At 42.4% G+C, this 27,972-nt stretch overlaps 1 protein-coding gene across 1 annotated transcript; it reads right to left on the minus strand.

Annotated features, from left to right (window-relative positions):
• Positions 1 to 316: 316 nt before the first annotated feature.
• afg1lb (AFG1 like ATPase b) lies at positions 317 to 27,280 on the minus strand. Its single transcript, XM_041958809.1, has 13 exons — positions 27,166 to 27,280; positions 26,601 to 26,926; positions 23,221 to 23,275; positions 22,974 to 23,075; positions 22,592 to 22,719; positions 18,654 to 18,753; positions 15,388 to 15,446; positions 5,327 to 5,409; positions 4,500 to 4,570; positions 3,618 to 3,718; positions 2,596 to 2,736; positions 1,780 to 1,887; positions 317 to 1,538 (listed from the first exon to the last, which is right to left on the minus strand). Exons 1-13 carry the CDS (start codon positions 27,278 to 27,280, stop codon positions 1,410 to 1,412), a joined length of 1,518 nt encoding a protein of 505 aa, XP_041814743.1. The 3' UTR covers positions 317 to 1,409.
• Between the last annotated feature and the right edge of the window lie 692 nt (positions 27,281 to 27,972).

The following is a 27,972-nucleotide window of genomic DNA, read 5'->3' on the forward strand; positions in this document are numbered from 1 at the left end:
TGGAGTGGTGCACCAGGATGACCTCATCCTTACATGGACGCAATAACAAACCTTGTAGTGATTGGTTGCCCTCTGCTGCCACCTACAGGCACTTAGGAAGAAGTTCCAAACCACCACACAGTCGAAAATTCTGTCTGCTCTTAAATTATATCTAAAATACAACTAGAAGGGTGCTCATAGTATGCCTACTAAAAATTAAAGCATTCATTATCCTCTAAAATAAATTACAGCTTTAATTGTCATTTTAGGAACACAATGTTTTTGGAGCAACAATCATAAAAATAAATTTTGCAACATGCCTTTTTTTTGTCCCATCAGAAAAAAAAACATTGACATGCAGTGACAATAAAGTAGAAGAAGTTCTCCAGGTGCAAATACAATTAAGTCTCTCTGCAAAAATGAAAAAATGAGGAAAAAATGTCACTTTTTCTAATTTGATTACATTTTGAACATAAAATAAAATAACCCTTTTTGCATCTGAAGAACTTTTCTTATTTTTGCATTTCTTAAATTTAATATTTCACTGTTGATCATAGTTACACACCTGCATGACAGGACTTCATGAAAAGTCTAGATTTAAGAGTGCAAACCCCATTCACAGCTGTTTGAATCGACAACTTTATGACGTTTAAATCTTTACTGCAGTTTGCAGCTCGCAGTTGCGTGCACCATTTCATGTAACAATGTAAAACAAGTCTCTCCTTCCGATAGATACAAAGTACAGTGTTAGAAACAGCAGCTGTAGTCAAACCATGTTGGTGAAGTCACTGATTTAAACATGGAATACATCATGCCAATCTAACAGCCACTGAGCTTAGCACAAAGATGACTTAACATTTCTCTTGAATTCTGGTCTCATTCATTAAATACGTGGATTAATGTCATGCATGACACCTTAAATCCATAAAAAAAATGCACAGAGATTGATGTTGTTTCATAAAAATAGGAACGTCTTAAGAATATTTTACCCTATCCCACCATCGGCCACTCGAGGGCAGCAGCCAACTACTCTGAGGGACACTTGGCCCCCTTCATCTCTGTGAAGCAGAGCACCTGTTTGCCTTGTGGTTCACTCATGTTGGAGAGGTTTTCATATTCTTTCAAATTAACAGTCCACAAGGGGGAGAGAGCACACCTCACAGAGGAGACAGTGAAGCAAAGATGATGGGAAGTCAGATCCAAATTGAAAACAGGTATCTAGTTTTGCATACTTATATATTTCCTTGGATATCAGGTCTTTTTTGGATATACTGACTGTAAACTGCTCCTTATTTACAAAATAGACTTGATCTTTTCTATTTATGTTAAATAGGAACGTATGCAGTATCAGTACTCAGTGAGGTATTGTGTTGTTTGGAGTTATATGCTTATCAGGCAGTCAGCAGTGGATGTTAGGTGTTCATGTGCTTCTAGCTGCGACTTCGGTCTCCCTCCATCCAGTACGACTCCGTCTGCATCTCCGTCAGTCTGGAGACGGTTCTCTGGAAGGCAAAGATCTCCTCCTCGGCCGTGAACAGAGTCAGGCGCTCTGCTGCCTCCTGAAGAGAGGAGTCAACAGCGGGGTTAGGGACTTACACAGTGAAAATCTCATTTAAGTTGAAACATATTAAGTTTAGAGGAGGAAGTCTGTAGAAACAGGACTAAGACCGGAAGGTTGTCTGTTTGATTCCTGGACCTGTAGGATCAATGTGCGTGTAACATTCATCGCTGACAGGAGACAGTGGTTTTCCTGCCGTTTAAACGAATCATATTCTGGTGTAGCAGATGTGCGTTTTCTACCCCGCTGAGGCCCAGGTCATCCAGCAGTTGTCGGTCCCTCTCATCTTCCCCTCCAGTGTGGACAAACAACCGGTCAACAGGAGCTGCCGCCAGCAGCACCACTCTTACCTGCGAGGGGCAGAAGAAAAAAAAAGAGGGATCAGACACAGGAATGTCCAGTTTATTTATGGAGGTTACTTCCTATATCATTAATGATTAAGTGTCCGCGTCCTGTAATCAATATGAAACGTGAGCGGTTAACCATTCATTCATTGCCTCCTAAAGTGATGATCAATTTGAGGCATTTTATTGCATCTCTGAGAAGACTGACTTAAAAAAACTGATTGATAAAAAGTACAGCTAATAGGAAGTGAGCGAAAATGAGGTTGTCAAATTAAGACTACTGAATGCAATGCAGTGGCTATACTATAGCAATACTACTTTTTGCAATACTGTAGAATATTTAGAGTGTAGAGTATTTACCATTTCCTTTCAGCGTAATATTTCAGCCACCAATAATCACTTCTGTCATCAAGCGCTTTATTTTTTTTTAATTATTTTTGGGGGGTATTTTATGCCTTGACTATATACTCAGCAGTAAAGAGATGGTGAGTGATGTGCAACAAAAGCCCCAAGCTGAATGCAGACCAGACACATTATGGTTAATGGTTGGCGCTGGTTACCCCTTGACCACCAGGGCACACCGTGCACTTTGTGTATTCCAACCCTTATTCCAAAAAAAGTTGGGACGCTGTCTACAATGCAAATAAAAACAGAATGCAATCATTTGCATTTAAGCAGCAAAACCAAATTTTGCTTGTCAAACACTGTGGATACCTTGTTGTCGTAGAAGTTGTCGATGAGGGTGGTGAAGCGCCTGGCCTGGTCCTTCAGGGTCAGCGTCAGCATGGGAACATGGCGAATGAATACGGTGTCAAAGAGCTGCGCCATTTCCAGGTAGTCGCTCGCACCCAGAGCCTGGAGAACAACCGAGCAGGTTTACATGCTGGAAGAAAGTCAGACTTGAGCTTCTAATGGACAGCAGCACCTGTGCACAGATAGATTTTGCACGACGAATGTCAAAGTCTGCATGTTTGGCTCAGGCTGATGTCGTTTCTGTCCCCGTCCTTGGGTCTTTGCCATTCAGAATGATTGCTCTCAAAATCAATATGGACTTGCCAACATATGTCAGATGGAGCAAGAAGCCTTGAAGCTTGCATGCATGCAAAAGCTCACCCCTGTCCATCAGGCTTCAGACTTTACATACACACTGCAGATTACCGTACCGCACTGCTTTATTTGAGGCACAACGGGCTCAACTATTCACAAAATTGTCAATAGACTTGCTTTTTGACATTGAGCAGAAAATAGGACTGAGATGGAGGAAAGAAACAGAATGCAGAGGCAATAAAGAGAAGTGCTTTGAATTTGAGCAGTTTTGATTAGTGGTGAGTGGATTTTGTGCGTGTGTGCGTGTGTGTGTGTGAGTCAGAGAGAGATTGGGGTAGTTCCAGTGCTCAGGTGGTCTAAGATGCATACTAACTGGGAACTGTAACTGGATATCTGTGGTTTGAGTAAGGCCATAAGTCATACCAAATGCTTCTTGTCACCCTACATTGTACAACTGTCATATAAAAGCAAAACGCCTCAAAAAGTAACCTTAAAATGAGAGAAACTGGGCTCCATTCCTGTACTGAAACAATAAATGTGGAAGACACAGCTGAGGAGAGTGCTATCTTGTTCACACTACCTTTTTCTTATAATGTCCTTTGATATATAACTTTTAGTGATTATCTACAGCAATAAGTATATATAAGTATTGAAACTGTTGTGATAAACTATTTTAAGCAAACACTCACTCTGCCACACAGCTCATCAAACGTGCAGTCAGCGATGGAGCCACAGGTCTTTTCCAGAGTCACGTCTCTGCCCAGCACCGTGAGCGCCCGAGGGCCTGTAACTATGGAAACACACACCCAACAATATAACTGACCCTCAGTTTTTACCATCACACTTACAGTTGAATCATTCCATGAAAGACGAATCCATGAAAGCATGGAAGGTAAAGTTGATCTCAGAGCAGCAGTTTATGATTTCTATTCAGCGTGTCTGCAGATGTTACTGATGATATATATTAATACAAGAAAAAACTAAACACAGCCAATGTCTAAACAAGAGTCAACCTGGCAAACTGTAGAATTTAACCATTAAACTCAGGCTGAAAGCTTTGCAAAATCTCAAAAGCTGAATTTAAGATCAAGTTTTCTGAAATTTGAGATGCCTTAGCTGTAGTTTAGCTCTAAAGCTAAGTGACGAGTGACCTAGAATATGATACCACACTGCGGATACCCAACAGAGTAGTTCCCCAATAAATGCACTATTTACTCCTGTTTGCTGAAAACTAACATCACTTATGTTTTTTAAGTGAAAGCATGTAGTGGTGAGATTCACGCTGTTTGTAGGAATGCATGGGCTTGGGGCTGAGGGCCAGATACAGGGTGGGGAAGACCATCAGCATTAAGAGATGAAGAAGAGGCAAACGCCTTGTGACGTTAGGCCTTTTCATTGGATTTCTTTAGGAAAATACTGCATATTGCCAGCTTTGCTGCTTGCTTTCCCTTAATGTGAGGAAATGTGTCTCAGCACAGCACGCCGTTGCACAGATAAACCCAATTACATTAACTTCATTGACGGGCTAATTATGTTTCACCAAAACATGAAAAAAGCTTCGACTTCCTTACCACTCTTTTGTCTTAAGGCCAGCTCCTCAAACATCGCATCCAAGAAGGCCTCTGCACCAGGCTCCCCTGTGCTGAACACACACACACGCATGCACGCACGCACACACACACAGGCAATGAAGCAGACATGGGAAAAAAAATAGAATATGAAATTAATAATGGTGAAGTGGCCACATCAAACGGTGGCAGCAAGGAGTGCACAGTGGGGGTGGGGTGGGGTGGGGGTACTTAGCTTTTCACTCCATCTGTAAAAAACAGGATGTTAGGCTCTAAACACAAGCATTAGCCTGTGAATGCACGTCAAAATGAGATGGTAAAGTGTGCGCGGCTGTGTCTGTGTGTGCGGGCTTGTGTTTTAACTCCAGGTAAAAGGGTGTGAGGCGCTCTATTTACATACAGTGAAAAGACGAAAGCACTTGAAAGCTCCAATCGAGTGATGAGCAGCAGCAGTGTCATTCATACCTTGTTTGTCTGCGTGTTTGTGTGTTCCCAACAGCGTATGTGTAATGAGGAAAATAGAAAACTAGCTTTTAAAGCTCTACCATTTTCTCATACTCTATTGATTCCTCTTTCACTCTTTTCATGGATCTCTCAAGGTAATGCAGGTCTTTATGAATCTCCAAGCCTGCTTCTCTCCATTTATCCATCTGTTTGCCTTCTCTCTCTGCTCTACCTCGATGATGCTCACAAACATTTCCTGTGTAGATTTGGGCATGCACATCATCCACACAGGAAATGTTGCCTCTTACCTGAGCTGCTGCTGAGCTGAGTTGGAATGTAAATCGAATAGCAAATGTGACCTGTGAGTGTGTGTGTGTGTGTCTTACAGGTAGTAGAGTTTCCCTGCTGCAGCCTTGCTCAGCTTCCTGTAGTCAATCCCAGAGTCCAGGCAGATTGTGTGGCAGTACTCCTACACACACACACGCACACGCACACGCACACACACACACACACACACCAAATAGAGACAAATGAAAAGTCAATGATGGAAGGAAAAAATATTTAGGTTGTAATTACACTAATTAGAACTTAAATATAAATGATTGCTGCTGCTTTAATTTATAAATTGCAGTTTTTTAATTTGCATAACATTTTTTTTATTTTTTGACACACACACACGTTACTTTTTAGAATAAGTTCCAGTTTCTTTAAAGGATGTTCTTTCCTTATTCATCCAATGTGACTTATTTCACACATTTTCCCACATTCATGATAATACTTTTCTTGTTGTTAACAAATGCAAATGTCTCAGCACTCAAGACCCTTTCTCGTCTGTGATACTCGGCCCCGAAACCCATTGGTCCCCACTAAAGAAAAAAGGTCACCAATGTATATACTGATTAAAAAAAAAAAAAAAAAGCAAAATAATTCCCTAAATCAGCTGGGCACTGCAGTTTTTAACCAGATGTTACTCAAACAAGTGTAATAATGTATTTGTTAGGGACTCTTTTGAGTGTTGGATTTATTTCGCTAGTCAGCATGTACAGTAGCAAGGCAGTGCATTGACTCAGATAATAGGGTGATAACAGCGAAAAATAGCAAAAGAGCTGTCCTTTAAGCATTTCATGTTATTTATTTAAGAGCACGGCATCAAAGTTGGATCAGATTTTCAGAGAATTGTGTCCTCTACAGAAAACTACCGCACTTGGTTGAGTATCATTCACAGCCACTCATCATTTAGCTTCCGAGCTAAAGGTCATTAAAGCCTGTATTTGGATTTCAAATTCAGTTTCACAGCTTTAAATTTAGGAGTTTCTGGTCTTTAAGGGTTGTTTATTTTTGGTTTTATTTATAGCATTAATATACACCTAAAGACGCTGTAGTCTCACTTAATAAAATGTGTAGCATACTGTAGAGATACTGTTTCTAAACTGATGAGACCTGTCCTTTACGTCTGATTACCGTACTTTTTAGCCAGATCTGAGTGTCGTATGAATGCTGGTTGTGGCACATAGAAGTAGAAGTATTTTGGAATAATGGAATAAACCCGATGAAGCTATCCGATTAGGTGCTCGTTTCATGGAAATCTTTGAGATAACTGAGTTTGCGCTCAGGAGTCTGTTGCTGTTGTGACTTAAATTATTGCGTTTCTACACTATTCGTTATTTTTGATTCCCACCACAAAATGCTTCCGCGCATGCAAATAAGAAACAAGTGAACTAAATTCAACGACGGGGCGACACAGAAGGCAGCAGACATCTTATTCTCCTCTGACAGTGCTGGGATTTTGTGTCACCGCTTCACGGTTTATTGAGCTGATCTATTGTTCCTGCAGCTATTCAAGTGTGCTACAGCAGGGGTGAACTTGTGATGCAGAGTTCAAACTTTTCCAGATAGTGTAAAACGTCAACAGGATTCATGTCAGGGAGTACAGCGCAAACTATAATCATCATCTCCGCCATTCTATCAAAGAAAAGAAAGGAATTGCATATCATCCCATCCAAGCCATCGCCGGCTGACTGAGTATTCGACGACAGCTCCAGTAAATTATGAAATCAGTGAATTTCTGCCACTGGCCCCCTTAAGCTGCAGGATAATTAGTAATCATCACAAAGCAAGGGGACGGAAATACTCTATTCTTCTCCGCTGTCAACTTTTTATCTCCATGTCCGCTCACACAAACGGGGTTCCCACTCTGAGCCAATTGGCTGAATCAGGCTTAATAACAACCTGACAAACTCGCCCTCCCCCACGCACAAAAGGGAGGTGTCATTTCATCAACCTACTGTGACCCCACCAACGGGTAAATAGTCCCTCCAAAACGGAAAAAAAAAGGAAGAAAAAAAAACTTGTCACTATCGCAGCCACATCATTAGAACCTCAGTTTGTCTTTTCTCCTGCCATCTTCTGCTCCCTCCCTTCATGAACCGTCCCTGCAGCCGGCTGGTGCGTTTCTTAGCGGAGAAGCGAGGTACAAAGAAGGAGGAATGGAAACACAATCAGTGATGATGATTCCATTGGTTATTTATAATCAGATGAGGCTGAGGCCTTGCGGGTCATTACTTGATTATCCATCTTGAGAGGATTGTCAAGTTCTCACTCCTCCAAGATTTCATCCGCCTACACATTGTGGTCTCGTCCCCCTCCTCCACCAGCACCACCAGCACCACCAGCGTGCTCCTCTCAATCCAATCCTAGTCAGCGTTACTTTGCAACTTACTCATCTCACACTGTCCCTTTCTGTGCATCTTTGCTCTACAGTTGCACAACAAACAACCTGATTTATATACTCTTAGTGACATCGACCAGCTGCACTGTTTTTGTCCGGCGTAGTGTTGCAGCCATTAACTGATTAGTCGATCGACATGTTTTGAAATTGAATCAGTCGTTTTGAGCAAAAGTGACAAAAAAGTTTGCCTGGTCCAGCTTCTCAGATGTGAGAATTTGCTGCATTTCTCTCTTTGATATCCTTGTAAACTGATAAAACCTCTGGGTTTTGCACTGTTTGTTAGACAAACCTTAGGCTCTGAGACCATAAAAAAATATTTTCTAGGCTGATCATTTGATCAATTAATCTAGAAATGAAAGAGCAGATTAAACGATAAAGACAATTATCTTTCATTTCCGATGGATCTGGTGTAAAAGTCACTCTATTTATTCTCTGTGTCACTCTGTTTATTCTGTGATAAACTATATACTCTTACATGATTATAGGACAAACATGTGGGATATTCTTCATGAAGTACACAGGTGAGGGAAAGCACAGGTGTATTTGTAAACTTTGAGGTATTAGTGCCAGATATCATTCAAATACTGTGATTAATATGGGCAATAATTACTTAACATGAGTTCTTTTAGATATATTTCAGCGCTTAAATTTCTGATTCCAGTGTCTTCAATGTGTGACAGCATCTCCATCCTTCCTTTGCACTTGTGTTCAATTTTGTCCTTCTATGAAGGTTTTCTATCTCACTGATGGATCAAAAAGTGATAATAAGAAAGTTGAACTGAAGTCCATTGATTGGAGAATTAATTATTGAGCCGATTAACAGAACCCTGATTGACAACAATGTTAATAAATCAATTAATTGTGCTTTAACAAGTAAAAACCAAACAATGAAATAGCTCCTGGGATCATGGAAAAGTGTGGTGGAAGTGGGCTAATTACTGCTTTCAGCTTCTTAAATGTGAGAATTTGCTGCTTTTATCTGTTTCATATGATTGTGAATTGAGTATAGTTGGATTTTGAACTGCTAGTTGGACAAAAGAAGAAATCTGAAGAATTCTCTGACATTTTTAACGGCTTAATCTTAATGATAACTGATTAACTGATAACTGACAGCGATGAGGAAAAGAACCATTAGTTGCAGCCCTAGTTTTACCGTCATCATGAGCTTTTTGTGCTTGTAAAAACTAAAGTCCTACGTGGGGCAGCAGCGCCGCTGCAAATTAAGAGTTTCACTAGTTGCACGGATGCATTCACAAACTCACAGACACAAGAGGGGAGGGAGAGACAGAAGAGAGCTGACAGACATGAGAATCAGAGTCTCTTTAGAAGAAAGTCATCCAAACACATGTAGCTCCAATCATGTCATTGTCCAAGCTGTCCACTGCTCTCTCTGGACAGCCGTTTAGCATAAAAACAGAGTGGCTTTTTTTTTTTTTAGTGGCTGCCTCTGCTCCCCTCTGTGCCCGCTCCCTCTACGCCATATCTTTCTCTATCCTTTACTCCTCAAAAAGTTGCTTTTGAGTTTTTCAAAGAGCGCGGTGCCATTGAGCTGCAACAAAAGCCAAGGATAGCTGACTATTGGGCCCTGATGAGGTCCACTCCCTCATTACCCAGCAGCAGAAAACATTTGATGCTTTTTTTGTTTGGCCCGGAGAATTGACCAGGCCTCAAAGAAATGCGGGGTGGGAAGGCTGAAAAAGAGACGAAGGGGGGAGGGAGGGGGAGAGAGAGGGAGAGGGGAGGAGGGGAAAGGTTGTCGTTCATTCAACCATGTGTGTCTTACAGCCTTGTGTGGAAGGACAGAAGAAAAGAGGGAGGGAGGGATAGAGGGGTCGAGAGAGAGAGAGAGAGAGAGAGAGACGGGGGAGAAAAGAGAGAAAGCTTAAAACACTGCCTTTATGCTGGCAAGTTCTGGACGACTCTTCTGACATCAAAGTGTTTTCACTAACTGGGGAGCTGCTGTGTGTGAGTGTGTGTGTGTGTGTGAGTGGGGTGTGTATCTGGTGATTTTATTCATTCTTGGGAAGTCGGGGGGGTACATGACAATGTGAACACCCTAATTACACCTAATGATCTATTCCCTTAAAGTGTGACCGCCTTGGGCCAGCGATGGTTTGTTCTGAGAGGTCGTTCTCACAACCTCCCCCTGCCTCGGCTGCTCCTCTTGGGGAAACATCTTTTGAGTTGGGGGCCCCACCTTTCGTGATCCAGGACCCCACTGGACCCCCCACCCTCAACCCCTCTCGAGCTCTGCTGAGGCCCAAAACCGAACCGCTCCAAAACGCGGCGGAGTCTGTGCTGTCTGCACCTGGCCAACAGAGGCTCCACACGTCGGCGGCGACACACAGACAAGAGGAACGGACTCCATGCAGCCGTGCACATCATGTCAGTACTGAAAGCTCTGCACTGGCTTCAAAACTATAAGAGGAGAGATTTTAAATTAGTACTTAATAAATCACCAGATGATCATCTGGTATAATATCACCTAGCACGACCTTGAAAAGAGTACTCAACTGACTCAGCACTGCAATCCTTTGTTGGAGTCACGACAGACAGCTTATAAAAAATAAAGGCAAAAAATTGATGCAGCAAAACCACAGACACCATCTCTTTTATTCCACACATTCTTCTCACTTACCATAACCTGGCACCTACATTATCCACAATGCACCCAGACTGTTGACATTTTGTTTGGAGATGTGTTATGCTAGCAGCGGTAACGCAAATCAGTGGAGTTCCACTTTAAATTCAGCAAGTGCTGGTCTGAATCCAAATATGGGGAAGCTACGATTAGCAACTGTATGTTGCAGGGATGGACGGAGCGGTACCTAAAATATCAATACTATTATTACTAATACGACAATACCACTGATAGTACTAATTTTTGTTTTGAACCAATTAACAGAATCAATACCAAAAACAATAAAGGAACCAGTCTCTCACGTAATGAAGTAATTAACAGAAAATAGTAGAAAGAAACACCACATGTTTTGGCAAATCACTCAGTGATACTGTAAATGCATTCACAAGCCTGTTAATGATGTATTAAACTTATAAAACATGACAGTACATTAGCTGCTTTTTATAATAAAAGGTATTGGTACCACGATTATGGGCTTTGTTTGGGACCTGAACCAGATTTGGCCCTAAGAGCTGCACTATAAACCTGATTTTATTCTTGTCTGACATTTTATTTCATTTCCAATTTAATGAGTTTTATTCTGGCATGTTAGTCATGATGTGAAGCACTTTGAATATCCCCGCATTAAGCCCTCTTGCCTTATGCGAACGCTAACAGCATCAACAATCTATTACAGAGGTGTAAAAACCTGTTTGCGCTCAGGTAAACAAGTTAGTAACCCCCATGTCTTCATAAAGAGGCCGTCTGGGAATCTATTTTAATTCATAGCGTCTAAAAACTAGCTGTCTATTCAGTGTCATGATGTTACAAATGTAAAAAAGAGAGCAGAGCATCAGGAGGCGAGCAGGTTGATCAGAAGTGTAACAGAGGCAGAGAGCATAGCGAGTGCAGAGAAAGGGTTTTAAATGTACATGTTAGTGAAGTTAGAAGCGAGAAGCATTTCTGAATTAAGCGTTGCCTTCAGATTGCAGGTGGCCTGCTTTACAAATGAATACATACAGCGGAGTATAAAGCCCCTGCGCGTGCATGCACGTATGCTTGATCAAACACGTCGTACACGCGCTCATAATGAAACACTGGAAAACATCAGTTAGGCAGCAGGAAATAACAAGCCAAGGTGACTAAATCAATTAAAAATAGGCAGTAAATACAGAGCTAGAATTCATTCCTGCTGTTCAAAAGGAGCAAAATTGATTGGTCCTTTATCGGTTGTTCAGTTTTGTAGAAGCGAGACACTGATATGAAAGAAGTGAGGTGCGCCCTCGAGGCATACAGTGAGTGGCACTGCCCCGCCATTAAAGGCTCTGGAAAGACAATGACAGTCATCAAACATCAACATCTATTTGATTTGAACTGGCAGAATGCCGCCTCTTCACAGGCAGTCCTTCTCACCAAGGTCTTCGCTGGAGGACCCGTCCCTCTCATTCCTCATTTTTCTTTCTCTGCCGCCCTGTTTTTATTTATATATTTCTTTTTCCCTCATCACCAACTGCACAGCACATACCAAATTATTAACAATGACACACACACACAAAGAGGAGAGTGGATCAAAAGAAGGGTTAAAAACAGCAGGAAACCCGGAGATACTCAAAGTTGCCTCAGGGTTGTCGTCATGTTTCCTCCCCTCGGCAGCATTGTGCGCAACTGCAATCAAACAAGCGGAGGGAAAATAAAGTCACTATTCTGCTACCAAAATACAGGGACCTGACCTTGGGTGAGTAAAGCCAGCGAGCAGAACAGGATAGCAAGAGAATAAAGAGCGGGGATAGAGGGGTAGAGAGAGGATGGGTGATGAAAAGTGGAGTGGAGAGGGAGGACAGTTTGTGAGAGAGAAAGAGTGTCTTAGTTACAATACTGGCAGTGTCCATTAAAAAAAAAAAAAAAGCCCTTAAACCCTGTATTTTACAAAACCACAAGCTTTGCCATGGCTACAAAGAAAAGGAAGCCTAAACAACTGAATGGATGCTCTGATGGAGTCTACAGAGATGCTAAAAAGGACAAGAAATTACAAATGACGGAGTGACTGAAAAAACTAGTCAACACACTAAAAAGTGAAAAGCAGTCAGGTTCAGTGAAGTTGTGTGCCTTCCCTGTCTGCCAACTGTATCTACTTAAAGGTTCGTACCTCTAATGACTTCTTTTTTTGGGAAACTGGATGATTTAGGTGGCACTGAGGAAAAAAGGGGGTCCCAGCTAATCAGAAGTCAACAGTTAAATAAAGACGTCAACCCCAGGCGGGCAGAGGTGGTGGATTAACCTCTACCACTCCAGCTCAGGTGATAGGGAGGAGAGGTCAGGGGCTATTTAAAAAAAAAAAAAAACACCCTCATTCACTCCCTCACTCGCCATAGAAACACACTCAGTCACGCACATGCTGGAGCGAGCTGCATCAGGGACGAGGACCCGCACCGCCGGCCCCTGCAAGCATTAATTCAATCTATTAAGGGTCAGCTAGTTAGCAGCGTGACCCCGCTAAAACACGCTTTAACTTTACAGAACAGGCCGCTATAGAGAATGTCTTGCACCCCCCAAAAAAACCCCCGACCCCGAAAACCAGATGGCCTCACAAAGGGGAACATGGGACCCTGAAAGAGAGGAGGTAGTGCGGGGCAGAGAGGGACAACAGGCATTCAGGACCTTGATGAGGGTGGATTAGAGAGGGCAAGGGTGCTGCTGGGGGAGTGGGTGGGGAGCTGGGTGACTCCAAGGCCTCCCCGGTCGTAGTGCATTTACACGTGTTTGTGCCTACGTGTGTGCGTTTGAAGATACAGTGGGACTCTGATGACCCTGAAACTGTCTGCAGCTGCAGCGCTGAAGATCAAACTGTAACACTCTGGTTAACCCACCTGTGTTGCGATTTTCATGTTGAGATTTGTGATGCAACAGGTAACAGCTGCATGTAATGGGATCATAATAATCTCACAAAAACACAGCAATTATCATGTCTAGATAAAAAATCTGTGTAAAAATGGCGCTTTCTTATTTCGTGTTGCACACTGCTTGCATGCAGTGCTTTTTCCTGCATTACAGTGGCACGCAGAAGTGTGGGCAACCCTCGTGAAACTTTCTGTTACTGTGAGTAGATTAACTGATCTCCAGAAGGCAAAAAGTTAAAGATGAAACATTCTTGTTAAATCTTAAACAAGTGAATAATATTTCTTGTATAATTTTGGAGAGGGAAAAAAGCAAAGGAGCACCAGCAAAAGTTTGGGCGACTCAAGAGATGTGAACTTTTAGTAACTTTTACTAAAGTCTCAGGCCATAATTAGCTTATTAGACGTACAGCTTATTCACAATCATCGTTAGGAAAGGTCAACTGATGCAAATTTAGAGGCTTATAAATGCTGTGACTCCTCAAACCTTGTCTCAACAATCAGCAGCCTTGGGCTCCTCTAAGCAGCTGCCTGGTACTCTGTAAATTAAAATAACTGATGCCCACAAAGCAGGAGAAGGCTATAAGAGAACAGCAAAGCCTTTTTATCTGTTTCCTCAGTTTGTAATATAATTAAGAAATGGCAGTTAACAGGAACAGTGGAGGTCAAACTGAAGGCTGGGAGACCAAGAAAACTTTCTGAGAGAACTGATTGTAGGCTCGCTAGAGAGATAAATCAAAACCCGAAAGACCTTCATGAAGATTTGGCAGGCTCTGCAGTGGTGGTGCACGGTTCTACTTTGCAGTGATACCTGCACAGGTATGGTCTTCATGGAAGAGCCGTCAGAAGAAAATCTTCCCTGTGTTCTCACCACAAAATTCTAGTGTTCTCAACAAGTGTTGCAGCCAGTGACACAGGGAACATTTCACTGGATCCAATTAAATACCAGCAGATTTTTCAAGCAAACATCACACCGTCAGTAAGAAAGCTGAGGATGAAGAGAGGATGGCTTCCAACAGAAACAGCAACAGTAGATACTTTGACCATTAGAAGCAAGATTTTTCCATAAACAAAATTATTGTCCATTAAACATATGTACCAAAATATCACAAATATTTTGCTTTTGGAATATTCTAGACCAATATATCAAAATACATTTGTTAGGCTCTAATTATTGTGCTAATACAATCTTAATACAGGTGTTCAATAAATGTGTTTTATCTGTAACATGAGATAGGCATATTTAAATCTGTATATCATCTACAATAATTAATTGTCATTATAGATGAGACAAATTAGCATACTTTAGAGGAAAAGTACCATCATCGCCATCATCCTGCTAATGGTGCTAAATCAGAAAACACTTGGGAATCCCTCTTAGACGTTGTGAAGCCAAAGAAATGTAACTTTTCCCCTGCTGACCAAATGAAGCCAGGTCAGAGCTGCTTTATAAGCAGCCGACCCATGAAGTAGTAAATCACCTGTTGGTTATCGTTCTTCATATATGTTTCTTTTGGTTGATGTTTGCCTCTACATCGTTTCTTATGAATGTGGAAGAACAAGCAGTACATTTGTGGCTGAACACACGGCAGTTAGACGCTGTTTGCCTTTAGTGTTTGGACCAAATACCAATAAAAAGTGCAAGAATGCTGCCCTCCTCTGTTGCAAAATGCATGACAACAAATTATTATGCAATTATTTATGATCATGATCACTCCAAACACATCAATGATCATCTGAGAGGACGAGGCAGGATAATGGCGCTACCTGTTTAAATTGCAAAGTAGATTTTTTGCTGGAAATGCTAACCACTGCATTGCTCCTCTCCTTCCCCGCCGCCTCCCCCCCCCTTACGTTTGAAATGCAAGCAGTCCGGGTCAGTCACTCAGCTCGTCCACCCATCTCTCATCCACATTACCTGTGCTCGCACGCGCTCTTTCCATCTCTCACTACCTTTCTCTCGCTCTCTCTGCGAGTCTTTTAACTGCGGCCTGGTATGATCAAAGACAGCTTTGTGACACTGTGCGAGGCATCCAGGAAGCAGGAAACATCAAACCACTAAAGAGCAACTTGCAAAAAGACAGACACAGAGGGACAGAGACGCACATGCAAGTGTGTGCATGTGTGTTTGTGTGTGTGTGTGTGTGTGTGTGATAAACAAATGAATAAATTAACAAGACAAGAGAGAGGTGACTTTGTCTCTACCTTCAGCACGTCGATGAAAGGTAGGAAGGTGTCCCTCTGAAGTCCGTTTTTGTACAGATCTGAAAGAGGAGGGGAGGGCCTGTATTAGAGCTGCTGTTTAGCCTCCTAATAATGTCATTCCCCCGCCGCAGATTGGCAGATAAAGTGGCTATTGATGAACTGAAGGATGGGTGGGGAGGCACGACAAAAGGACTGGGACCAAGAGAGAAAAATGGATTTCTCTACCGGCAGCGGCAGCAACATAAAATTCATTACATTCCCAAACAATGGTGGCGGGAGAAAGGACTGTCGCCTTTTCAGCGCGGACAATGTCCACAGCAGCTCGCTGAATAGAGGTTTCAATTAGCTCGGCTGGAACAAATTACATCTGAAGTAGCATCCCTGATAGACAGATAAAACAGATAGGGATGCACACACAAACACGAACAAAGACACACGCGCGCAGACACACATCCAGGCTTAAGCTCTCTCCAGCTGCAAACAAGTGGCCGTTGTTGATGTTTGGGCTTAAGCTCGCTACAGTAGGACCTGACACACAAATAACACTCGCTTGACAACTCCTATACTGTAATGGACTGCGCGGCGTATGGGACATGGCTACTGCCGAGGTTAGAGGAATAGTTCAACGTTTTGGGACATACCATTATTCGATTTCTCGCCGCTTTTTCAGGAGATCGACACGACTCTGATATCTGCACGGTAAACATGAAGCTGGGAACTGGAGACAGTTAGCTTAGCTTTGCACAAAGACTGGGAAAACATGGAAACAGATAACCTGGCTCTGTTCCAAGCCTGCCGGCACCTCTAAAGTTCGATATTTAACAAATTACATCTCATTTTATCTGTGTCTGACGTATTGCTGTTTTACAGGGGGTTGTGTTCCGGACTATTTTTTGGCCAGGAGCAGTGAAATCCTGGAAATCCACCATAATGACCTCCCATAAAACCACATTGTGTTGTTTTAGCACTTTTGTCCAGATTAAATAAACCAGAGATAATGTGTTAATAAGTGAGCTTTAGAGGTATTTGTAGGACTGATTTGTTACCTTTGGAGGAGCCGGGCTAGCCCTGTTTCCAGTCTTTGCGCTATGCTAAGCTAACCGGCTGATAATGGCACCTTCATATTTACTGTTCAGATTTGAGAGTAGTATTGATCAGCTCACCTAACTCTCAGCAAAAAAGGCAAATAAGCATAGTCCCAAAATTGTCAAAGTATTCCTTTCATACAGCAAAGGGTGTGACCTCTGATACTTTTCATTTCAAAAGGCCATTTCTCGTGGTATTGTACTGTTGATTGCAGACTCACGCCATTCGCCGCACGTCCATTAATGTAAACTGCGTGTGGGATCCAGTGCAACCGAGGGTGTTCCACTCCAAAAACACACCATTTATCCCCCTAACCCTCCTCAATATAATTAAACTCCATCAGCGTATCAAGACAACAAAACATTGCTTTAGCCGTTCTAGCAAAAAACAATCTCTAACTCCCCCTCCAAACACATCTAGGGCTTTTTGATAGCAGCATCTCCACATCAATAAAGATGGAAAATGTATGCCTTTCATGTCCAGTTGTCTCTTATGGCTTTCAGTGTTCCATTAACCATGTAATTAATACCAAGTAGGCTCTCTATCAAGTTTGCATGGTTTGGTGCTTTGTTCTTAATAGCTAGTACATATGAGAGACGCGCGTCTTTGTCTCTGAGAGCCATCTTGCTGCCATCCACTCCGTGCCCACTCGAGACTTTGAGACATCAACATCTTCCCCGAGGAAGACAGACGTCAGATAGCTCATCACGCATTTATCTCCGCCTTGATCCCCGCCTTGCTCATTCTTTCTCCAACCTTGCTCCGCTGGCACTAAATGCAACATCAAAGCCTGTTTAATGGTTGCATCACGCTTAATTGCCGTAAAGGTGTTTTTCTTATAAAGCTCAATTGATTCTTGCTGGATAAAAGTACAAAGTGAAAAATGTATATGTGTGAGTTCTTAAATGGACCTTCAGAGCCTCGGACATTGTCTGACATAGGCCAGACTTCTTGCAAGTGGTAAAAGCGACAGTTCTTGACAGTTAGTTGCTACTCATTCTGACCATGCGCTCACGTCAAGGTGTAGCTTCAGTAAACATTCATCAAAATTAAACACGTTGCAAAACTCCTTGACAACATAACATGCTTGCGTGCCACAGTTACCGTGATTTATACATCACATCATTAACTGATGCACTGCAAACGAAGATACTGGAGACAACTTCAGGTCTCACCCTGATGAAGGTAAACATGGTTCAGTGAGGTGTTTAATTTGGATGAACAGTTGGCAGTGAAAAGGATCATGTGCTTTCAACAGCTAATCCGTAGTCTTTAGATCAGTGCTGGGGTTAAATTTTGTTGGCTTGATGAAAAAAATCATTAAAGTTATCTTGCTAGTTTTATATTGTATCTCTTCCAGGCGTGACTCGTCCCTGTTTTTATGTTCAGTCTGTCTGCTGCATGTGATTTCTTTGTTGTGAAGCCCTTTGAGCTGCGTTTGTTGTCTGAAAGGTGCTATACAAATAAAGTTTCTTGCTATTATTATTACTCTGTCTAACTTGAGAGCATTCCCACTAAGCAAAGGGGAGAGTTTCCCACTGTTGCAGTAAACCTTTTGTTTCTTCCATTTTCTCTTTTTTAATCAAGGATTTGTCAACGTTATGAAAGCAACATTTGCTTGTGATGCTAAATTGTGCTGCAATCCAAAACTTATCAATAGAGTGAATGTTTCTTTTGAACTGAAATGAATGCTTCCAATTATTTGAGAGCCACAGTAAGAGAAAGTCCTTTCAAATAGTATGTTGTGATGCAACTATGTAAAATTCTGCACCATTATTAAATTCTTATGTGTTCCTGCAATATAAGAAGAATATTTGTTGTTGCCTCTGTAAATGCAGAGCGAGTTATAATGTTACTGACATGCTCCTTTACTTTGACTTCTCATTATTTATAATGTCATTACCAGTTGAGTTTATTAGTGTGTGGAGTGTGAGACGATACTGTGGTTCTTGCTAGTCTGCAACTTCACTTTTATGGTAAGCCTTTAAAATTGAGTTAATGAGGCTTTATTAGCCTCAGACTCATTGCTTTACATTGATTTAGTGCATTGTGGGAAATTCTGAGACCAGAGAAGACCAAAAAAGACCATCCTGCCTATTTACTGAAGTGTGTGATTAGTAACACAAGTAAAAACACATGTAAAGTACAACATGTATGCACTCAGACGCTGGTCATCGTACCATCAGGGGGTCTGTTGGAGGTGGCCACCACCACCACTCCGGTCTTGAACAGCGTCTCGAACAGCTGCTTCAGGATCATGGCATCGGCAATGTCGGTCACCTGACAGAACAGAACCAGAGGAGAAGAGATATTTATTCATGCACTGTATAATTTACCTTTTCTCGCCACACCGCATGTGTGTGTGCCTGAGGTCAAACCACGGCGTCAACACTCCATGTTGATTAGTGTCATTCAGGTGTGCTCATTCAATCCTTTGTGTCTGGTCATGGCTATTCACACTCCATGCACGCACGCACACACACACGCGCGCGCACACACACACACACACACCTAAACCACTTGAACTGACTGCAAATGGTCACGAAGCAGCTTTCTGCTGAGGACAAGTAGCTGAGGCAGCGGTCTCGAGCTAATCAACGGAGCGGCATTGGCTGAAGCGAGAAAACAAGAAGAGAATAATGACAACTTTACACCGTGAAACGACCACTACTAGCCTATGGCTAATTCTGGCATATTCACAGTAATATTTATTAACATGCATGACCTCTGGGAAATATGCCGAATAAATATATGAATTTTTTTAAAAACAAGCAACGTGAATCTGGACCGGGGTCACGACAGCAGACAAAGCTTCAATCCAAGATGGCCATGTAAAGGCAAATAAAAGGTGCGCATGTGTTGTGTGATCTAGACACAAGGCTACGAGGTTATAATACATTGTAAATCCAGTTGAACTGCTTATTGCCTTTTTCATCTACATCATTTCCATGAGTCCATAATAAACAAAGGTCAATGACGACACTGAAGCAAGGACGTCTGTGAAGAGCTCTGACCTTTCTATTCGTAATCCAGTGCTCTCACTTTTGTTCTTATTCTCTCATCTCGCTTGCTCTCTCTCTCTCTTTCACCTCTGTTGTTCTTTTGAACAATCATGAAGGGAGACATCATGGTGCCCTGTGATGCACAGTCGTCAAAGCGGCGTGTATACAACACGCCTGATGAAAGCATGACGACTGATGCGAGCACATTGTCAAAGGAACTGAATTATTTCAGGCTTTCGGGCAAGTCATCAGTCTCGCGCTAATTGTCATTTACATTCAGTACATAAATAGATGAAGTTCTCTCCCAATATGACAGCTAAAATCGCCTTCCCTTGGAAAATTAAACACCATATCCCCGTGCGCCGTCCACATTTTAAATAATCTGAGCTGCATTTCAAGTTACTCACTATCATCTTAAAGAAAGGACATGAGACCTTTTTAAGAAGCAGGATGTCTTGAATAAAAGAAAGACCTCAGTCCTGCCCTCTCCTCTCACTCTCTCTTACCTACTTTACTGTCTATAACAGGCACTTCTGATGGCCATACCCACAGCATATGCCTCCTTTCATACTCTGGAGAGTCTTCTGCTTTTGAATATTAGCCCCACTGCCCTTGCCAATACTTGATTAACATTTGTGTTAAAGCCTTGATTTCGCTAAGGAGAGGTGGCTAGGGGCATCAAATTAGTGTGTGTGCATGTGTGAGTGATTGTGTGTGCGCGTAATGAGAATCAACAGAAAGCCAAGGCTCTGTGTCTCTCTGAAGGGGCCCCCATTTCCTCCGACCGCAGGATTTTATTTTCATTTCAAAAGAATCATTTAAAAATGACCTTTTATACAACCTGGATTTGTTTATTCATGTGCCCTCAACATGGGCATAGTATGAGGGGCAATATTGATTGCTGAATGGGTCGGGGGAGAGGGAAAGAGAATGGGTACCCACAGAATGAGAAAGGTGGAGGGGGACTGATGTAGCACTTGTGGAACACAAAAATAATGGCGCAATCTCCGTCAGCCAATGCCGATATTTAAATGAGCATCCAATTACTCAAGCGGCTGTCAGTTTACAGCGAGGCACACGGGTGCCAAATTAAACCTCTTTTGATGTTACACCTCTTTATGTACACAACCTATGAGTAATTTCACAGAGGCTGCACAGTGACTGAGGCCCTGAGACAATGACGCTCAAGCGTTTTCTTCTCACTCTTCTTCTCCCTTTCTCGCTCTCTACCCATCTTTCCATCTCGGACCTCTCAATGGCGAGTATTCATTAGGGGAGCCGTGTGGGGGCCGTAAAAGGAGGGACGGGGGCTACAAATTACTGATAATGGCACGGCGCTAATGAAGAGAATGGAGAAATGTCATTAGCATTTAAGAGGATAAGATCCATCTGACCCGCCGCCGCCAGTTGCTTTCTAGCTCCACTCACTTAAGGAAGCAGGAGAGTGCGACTGATACCCGGAGCCTCATTTGCATGGCTGAGTGGAGGAGGATGCTGATTGGTATAGACCCCCCCCCTCCATCCCTCCATCCCCAACTCACCCAACCTCGCAACCTCTTGTTTATGCATCACAAACAACGCGCACATGTCTGCTTGTTTCCCCTCCATTCACCGGTAGCAACAGTCGACAAGCAAAAACAGCAAAGCTGGCGACAGCAAACAAAACAAATCAATGAGAATGCACAAACAGCGCCGCAGTTTAAAATGTGAAAGACGGGCGGATGAAAGGAGCAGCTCTTGATCCTCGCAGATGCACAGAGAGTGATTAGAGGGAACAAGCGCACCTTCTGTGACCTTTGACCTGCTGGCATTAACTGTAATGATATCAGTAAGAGGAACAACATTGTGCTGCTAACAGATGTGTTTGGCTGGCTAATGGTAAAGACAGAAGCGCATGTCTTTGTCTACTGCAGTGAATGACTAACTACCTTACAGAGAATGCAGAGAGCTTCACTAGTGGCTGTCTCCTATGACAGCAGAGGGTGAAATAATGAGAAGTTTTGCAGCACTAATGGTTGAAGGTGCCTTTTAGTTGTGTAAATGCATGCACATGGTTGTAGTGGTCTGGCAGCAAACTACCCGTGTGAGTGCCTAAACGAGCAACAGGAGCAGATCGCTACCTCAACTGACTGCTGCACTGTCAAGATAATTAAATATTATACCTTGATACATGTTAGATTATCCACATTTACTTCTACTGTACCAGTAAATTACTACATATTCAGGAGGGAAAATGTTTCACTGCTGCTGGAAGTCATTTTATAAGTATGCCATATTCAAAAAAAGGCCACTAGGTGTCCCCAGTCCTGTTTTTGTGGAGAAGCATCCAGTGGTCCAGCCAGGAAAGACACTGGCACAATAATAGTGATTGAACCCTCAACACTGAACTTTAAACGTTCCTGGTCTTTCAAGAACTAAGGCTAAACCATGAATCAATTATTAAACTCACAAAAGAAAAAAAGTAAAATATTACTTTGTTTTTAAGATCTCTGATCTCTGAGTTACTGTGTTTGTCAAAGTCTTTCCACTGACTCTGGCTTTAACATATAACATATTTGCTTTTTACCCTGATTTTTTTTATTCTGTTCTTATTCTGGTTTCATATACACTTCTTATTATCTATTTTTTATTTTCTCTACTTATCTGCACTTATTGCTGTCCTTGTGCTGGTGCAACAACCAGATTTCCCTGCTGGGGATCAATTAAGCATCATCTTATCTTTTATCTTATCTTAACATGCCAGTGGCATATCACACATATAAAAGAATGTGTGCAGCATGTGTCAGAATAATGCACAAATAATTACTTCAAGGTGCACTGAAACAGAAACATGGCCATGTGAGTTTATTGACTGCACCTGTTGTGTATCTGGAACAATACTTCACATTCTAGGCTTAAAATATGAGATTTGTACTTTAGTAGTAGTAGCTGTATATGTACTAGTATAACCTATTATCTAGTAATGTCAAAGTACCACTGTTGTAAGTAAATTTATGTAGTTGATATATGGAGTATTAAAACAGTATTCAGAGTTCTTATTGTATAGTTTGCTAATGTTCAAGCAGGTTTTAAGAACAGACAAACGCACACACGCTGCCTGTAGCACACTCGCTCACCTGAAACTCGTCAAAACACAGGAGGCAGGTTTCATCGCTGATCTCCATGGCAACCGGTGATATGGGGTCATAGGTGAACATTTTCCCTAGCCTTCGTTTTGGCAGGCTTTGTTTCCTCCGATGGATCCCTGTAAGCAGTACACAAACGTCAGGCACATCTTAGATTGCACCTGCGTCGGAAAACCCAAACCCAACGACAGCACTGAATAAAGCTGTAATTTCACCTGTATGCATAATGGTAGACAATTAGCAGGAGGGCTTCAGGACAAACAGAGAGATAAATATAGGATCTTCTGCGCATCAGGAGTCAGAAAAACCTCTATAAATTTGTGCAAGCCAACCTCCAGCAGTTAGTGCCCTGGAGTGGAAGGATAAGACTAACTTTTGTGGATGTCCAGCATGAAGCCATTGAAGTGGACTCGCTTTTTACGAGTGTTTTCCACACGGGAGTAAAACAGATCCATGAGCATGGTCTTCCCTGTGCCTGAAAGAGAGGGGGATTCCAGAAAAAGTAGTTATTCTAACTTCTGTCCTGATCTCACACATCTTGTAGAGATTTAGCAACATAGAAAATGCCATACTGATGTTTACTTCTATGATAAAAACACATTTTCTAAATGTGATCTTACCAACATCTCCATAGATATAGAAGCCTTTGGGTGGTGGTGGCGGAGTGGGTTCCTCCTTTGTGAGGAAAAGAGGGAAAAATTAGGAAATGACTGCAGTATGTTTGTTTTTCATTAAATCTTTTAACAGCTGCTTCTCATCATAAACAGTAATGCATAACAGTTAAACTGTAAATCAATCAAAATTAATGCATAGATGAATTCATTATTAAAAATTGCAGAGCGCTACGGCTGGTGACCTATATAAACTTCGTTATATTCATTACCATATAAGACTGAATCATCGTTTAATAAACAAAGTATGCTGAGGCATTAAGCCACCACTACAGTGTGAGGTTTCACATTCTCCAGACTAGCCCACTGCAGGGGAGGAAGACAAAGGGGATCTAATCAACAAGACAAGCCAGGGTTCCCACGAAAGAAAAGCATCATCAGAGGAACAATGGGGGGATTTGTCAGACAAAACGGAGAGGACTGGATGAGGCTCCATACGAGATGGAGTGGACTTGTCTGTGCAGCCTGTTTAGCGCTGCTAATTGTGATACGGTACTGTTGCATTGAGGTGCTGCTGGAAGTCATTGTGCTGCCTGCCTCCCATCATCAAAAGGTCCTTGCTTCAAAAAAAAAAACGTCTTCTGTGTGACCAAGCTGAGAATATCGAGTAAAGCCAAATATCTCTAAAGAGAGCCCAAGCCATGTAAACGCACATGTCATCAGCTGAATCATGACATGTGATGATAACCTGGAGCATATGCTCCTGCTCCTGTATGCAGGAGGGCACAAGATAGATGATTTACATATGGTTTGAGACCGTTCTGGTTGAGGATTGTCCATCTCTGTAACCGAGCAACGGCAAACAGCATTATAATTAACTCAGAAGTAAATAGAAAGGTTTGTCCTCTTAAAATTTAATTTAGCAACTATTTCAGAGACGGTACTCAGTGTCCACTGCACTTGCTGTCCAACGCACAAGGAGCACTTGACTCTGATAAATGCAGACAATGGCCAATTGAAAACTAAATGAAAAAACAAACTTGTTACCCATCCTCTCTCCCTGCCCTCTCTCTGCTCCTCCCCTGTACCCCCTTCATCCCTCCATCCCTGCCTGTCCTGTGCTGTGCTGGAGTGAAAAACTGGGAAGAGCAACAAGCCTTTCCTGTCTGCTCTGGCATAACAGTGTGTGACTTCTCCCTGACTTCCCAAGCTGCCCTCTGGCATGGTGGGGTAATTGTCAGTGGTGGCTGGACGCCATTCTGCCACGGCAGAGTGGAGAAGGACAAGGCTGTCCCTCAGCCACTCTGTCTAGCTGAGCTTTGTGGCCTTGTCTCACCTCTCGGTTGAGGATATAGACTGGCACATGAGTGGAAAGTTCACATGCAGGACATAAGCACGTTGGCTTCAAACTGACTTCAGGAAACCTGTTTTTGAACATGTTTATCTACATCCAGAGATGTCATGTCTCCCACCAACAAGGGCAGTGGAATGATTGCAGGAGACTCGGTTTGGTTTAACTGGTACAACTGTCCTACTGGAGACATACAATGTACAGGAGGACTCTATGATGCAGGTCTGACTTGAAGAGGGTGGCTCCCTTTAAACAATGGCCCATTGTTAGCCGACCATCCGCAAAACCATGCCACATTGGGTCAATATTAAGTCAAGTGTACTCTCCTCACAGACTTGGTCAGTTAGTGAGGACAATGGCGGCACTTTCACAGAGAGAACAGACACCGAAAGGACAGTGGTATGACCTGATTCAAACCAGAATAATTGCGTAAGTACTCCAGTCAGTGTGTATGTGTGTGTGAGAGACAGGGCAAGAAATAAGGTGCAAAAGGAGAGGGGGGCGGTGGTGTTGATAGCCTAACACCAAAGTATTTGTCAGAGCCCCGAATCAAAAGCAAAAAGGACAAGAATGGCCCAGACAATGGGGATCCCCTCATTACTGCATGGGGACGGTGAGAGAGTGAGAGGGGTGCCGGGACGGGCCCAGCGGGAGGTCTGCCCTGCTGCCTTCCAAAATCTCTGCCTAACCCTATGTGTCTGTGCCAGCCAACCAACAGAAAAAATACTCCCACCACCAAATACTAGACAGTCAGCTCCCCTGACCTAAAAACAACAACAGCCCCCTACATTGCGCCGTTCCAAAACTCACATGCACAATACACTTCCCAGACCCCTACCCTCCCTTTGACCTGAGCCCCATGGCCACCATCAGTGATACAACTGGTGGACAGGGCAGCGGACTCTGTGAAGTCCCTCCATATGTTAGACGTCAATGGGGCTTTAGAACAGAATTCGAGTCCAGATGCTGCACTGTAAACGGCTTTAAACAAACCCACGCTGCCATTTAAACCACAAACTGCGTCCAAAATCACTTTTTTTCTACCTACTGATTTGTCCTCAAAAAGTCCCCTCAAATGAAAGAAAAAACTAGTGTCTGAAGCATGTACACCATAACCCTTTTGCTTAAGGCCTAAACAATGCAAAACCACACCTCAGTCAGTTTTGGTGCAAAATGACGATGACTCAGAAGTGTCCAAACTCTCAGCCGACTCACTATTGTTTGTTTATTATGCAGAGAATAGTGAATGAGGGAGTTATTTCAGACAAACCATTAGTCCTGAGCATGAAATTGATCCTCGAATTGGAAATAGTGGCAAAACAAAACCCCATCCACAAAGGTGCACTTACTCGCTTTTTCCTGAGCTTTCAACTGTTTGCTCAGTTGCATGTACACGTTAAGTAGCTGCTATAATATCATCTGTAAGACTTTCGGTCGTTTGCAAACTGAACATGCAAATACTCCCTCTACTGCATGGACTATTACTGAGCAGTGAAAGGGGTGGGACTTTATTGAGTCAACTGAGTTTACGCTTTGTGTTATTGAGGGGTCAAGAGAGAAGTCGCACACCTGGCGGACAGGAAGAGCCTCTTGTTCCTGGAGAATTGGAGAGGGCGTGTTTAAAATGTTTTGTTTATGGGCACGATGCATTCTGCTCCTTGTAGCCAAAGAAATTCGGCTAAATCAGAGTGACACATCAGGAAATTGGTTGCTTTTGCAGCCACTGTGGTTAATGCGATGTGGTCTTGATTAGTTGTCTTTAATTTCTATGGAGACTGGTTACATGTAAAAAAAAAAAAAAATCTATGGATAGGGAATAATGTAAGTCACGAGGATAATCACAACAATTCTAGACAGACTCAAAATCGTCGATATTGCACTGTTTAGTAAGAATCATTCATGACTTTCATCTTTCTAAGTAATGATCATTATATTTTGTGGGAGATAATTTGTTGGTATGAGTATTATATTGAAGCGGGTTGGGGATTTGATTATCAGCCGGCATTATTGTGTTATGTCAATATAATAAGATCTTTACCTTAGCAGCGGATCCACCACCTTTGTCTTCAGCTGATGGAACTTGGGGGTCTTTCTCATTTGGAAGCTGACTGTTGTCATCTTTTAAGTTTAGCGTCTGTGGAGGTGGGTTCAAGTACATGCTGTTTGTGTAGTTCTTCAGGCTGTGCTGCAGCTGAGACAGCCGCCGGACGACTTCTCTCTGCTGAGCATCTTCCCTGAGGGAGCCAGACTGAACGAGGCGGCCATAGTGTCTAATAGTTTCACTGGAGGCACAAATATCTGCTGCTGGAGACTCAGAGGAGCATGATGATGCAGATGAACTGCATGTCCTCCAACTCGTGTAAACTTGAAGCATTACAGCAAAAGAAGTGCGTGTTAATCGATACCAATCGCTTGCAGAAATACATTGATTCTATTAAATGCAACAAAATTTGAAAGGGAAGGAGCGACAGTCAAGTGTAATGCAGAGGTGATGCAGCCAGCAAAGTTACCAATCGTGTATTACCTTGGCAGACAGGTTTTAACACGCTAAATCTCACACAGTCTGAATCCCTTTAACTACAACATGACGGAAAGACGCTTACCTTTTCCAGTGTTACTTCCTGACAGACAACAAGTTCTCTTTGAGGTCAGAACAATGTCTTTTAGCAAAAATGTCACTGAGCATCTGACAGCCGCAGGAACCGTGTAAGCCGCCATGATGTTTCAAAACGCGAAAACTTTATTGCGATCTGTTTGACACATTTAAACCGCATGACAAAGGCATGGTATGGAATTAACTTTGGCAAGTGCTAAAAAAAAGTCCTCAGTTACAACAAATGTCTTGATTATTTATTTATATTTATTGTTGGTAAACAACGAAAACAAATAGCTGCATGTTCAAGACCTATTTCAGTCCCTGTTGTTTATATGACTAGTTGTTTTAACTGTTTATTAATAAGGTGAAGTATTCAGCTTGTCATTTGTTACGTTAAGTTTTTCTTTATTAATTAAAATTATTTTGACTTTTAAATTCTGAGTACCTCAAGAACGTCGAACATTCTACATTTTATCAGCAATTACTTTAAATTGCCAATTGTCATTGGATTGTACAAATAAAATAATCCGAATCACGTATGTCGTTTAAAGACGTGACTACGGACAATGTGCCCGCTGGCGTTGTTGTAAACAAACCGAGCAGCAGGTGGCCGAGCAGTGTCAGCTGAACCTCAGCTGATCGGAAGTGCAGCGCGCTGGCCCTTGAAGCTAGCGATAGTGGGAGATAGAGAAACGCCGGAACTTGGGTGAGTGACCTTCAACATAAAAGTTGCAATTACACTTTTTCGGTTCGTAAAACATAAAATCTGGTGGAAAAAATATGAATATGAATGTGTAGCATTATTAAATACTGA

The sequence above is a fragment of the Chelmon rostratus genome, chromosome 18 (genome assembly GCF_017976325.1).
Source record: "Chelmon rostratus isolate fCheRos1 chromosome 18, fCheRos1.pri, whole genome shotgun sequence".
Lineage (NCBI taxonomy): Eukaryota > Metazoa > Chordata > Actinopteri > Chaetodontiformes > Chaetodontidae > Chelmon > Chelmon rostratus.

Excerpts from the sequence above, each read along its gene's own strand:
- afg1lb (XM_041958809.1), bottom strand. The coding sequence starts at position 27,280 with ATGGCGGCTTACACGGTTCCTGCGGCTGTCAGATGCTCAGTGACATTT. Across the intron at positions 2,737-3,617 it reads TTGATGAGCTGTGTGGCAGA|GCTCTGGGTGCGAGCGACTA; the intron begins GTGAGTGTTTGC and ends GTTGTTCTCCAG. Across the intron at positions 1,539-1,779 it reads ATGACCTGGGCCTCAGCGGG|GAGGCAGCAGAGCGCCTGAC; the intron begins GTAGAAAACGCA and ends TCCTCTCTTCAG.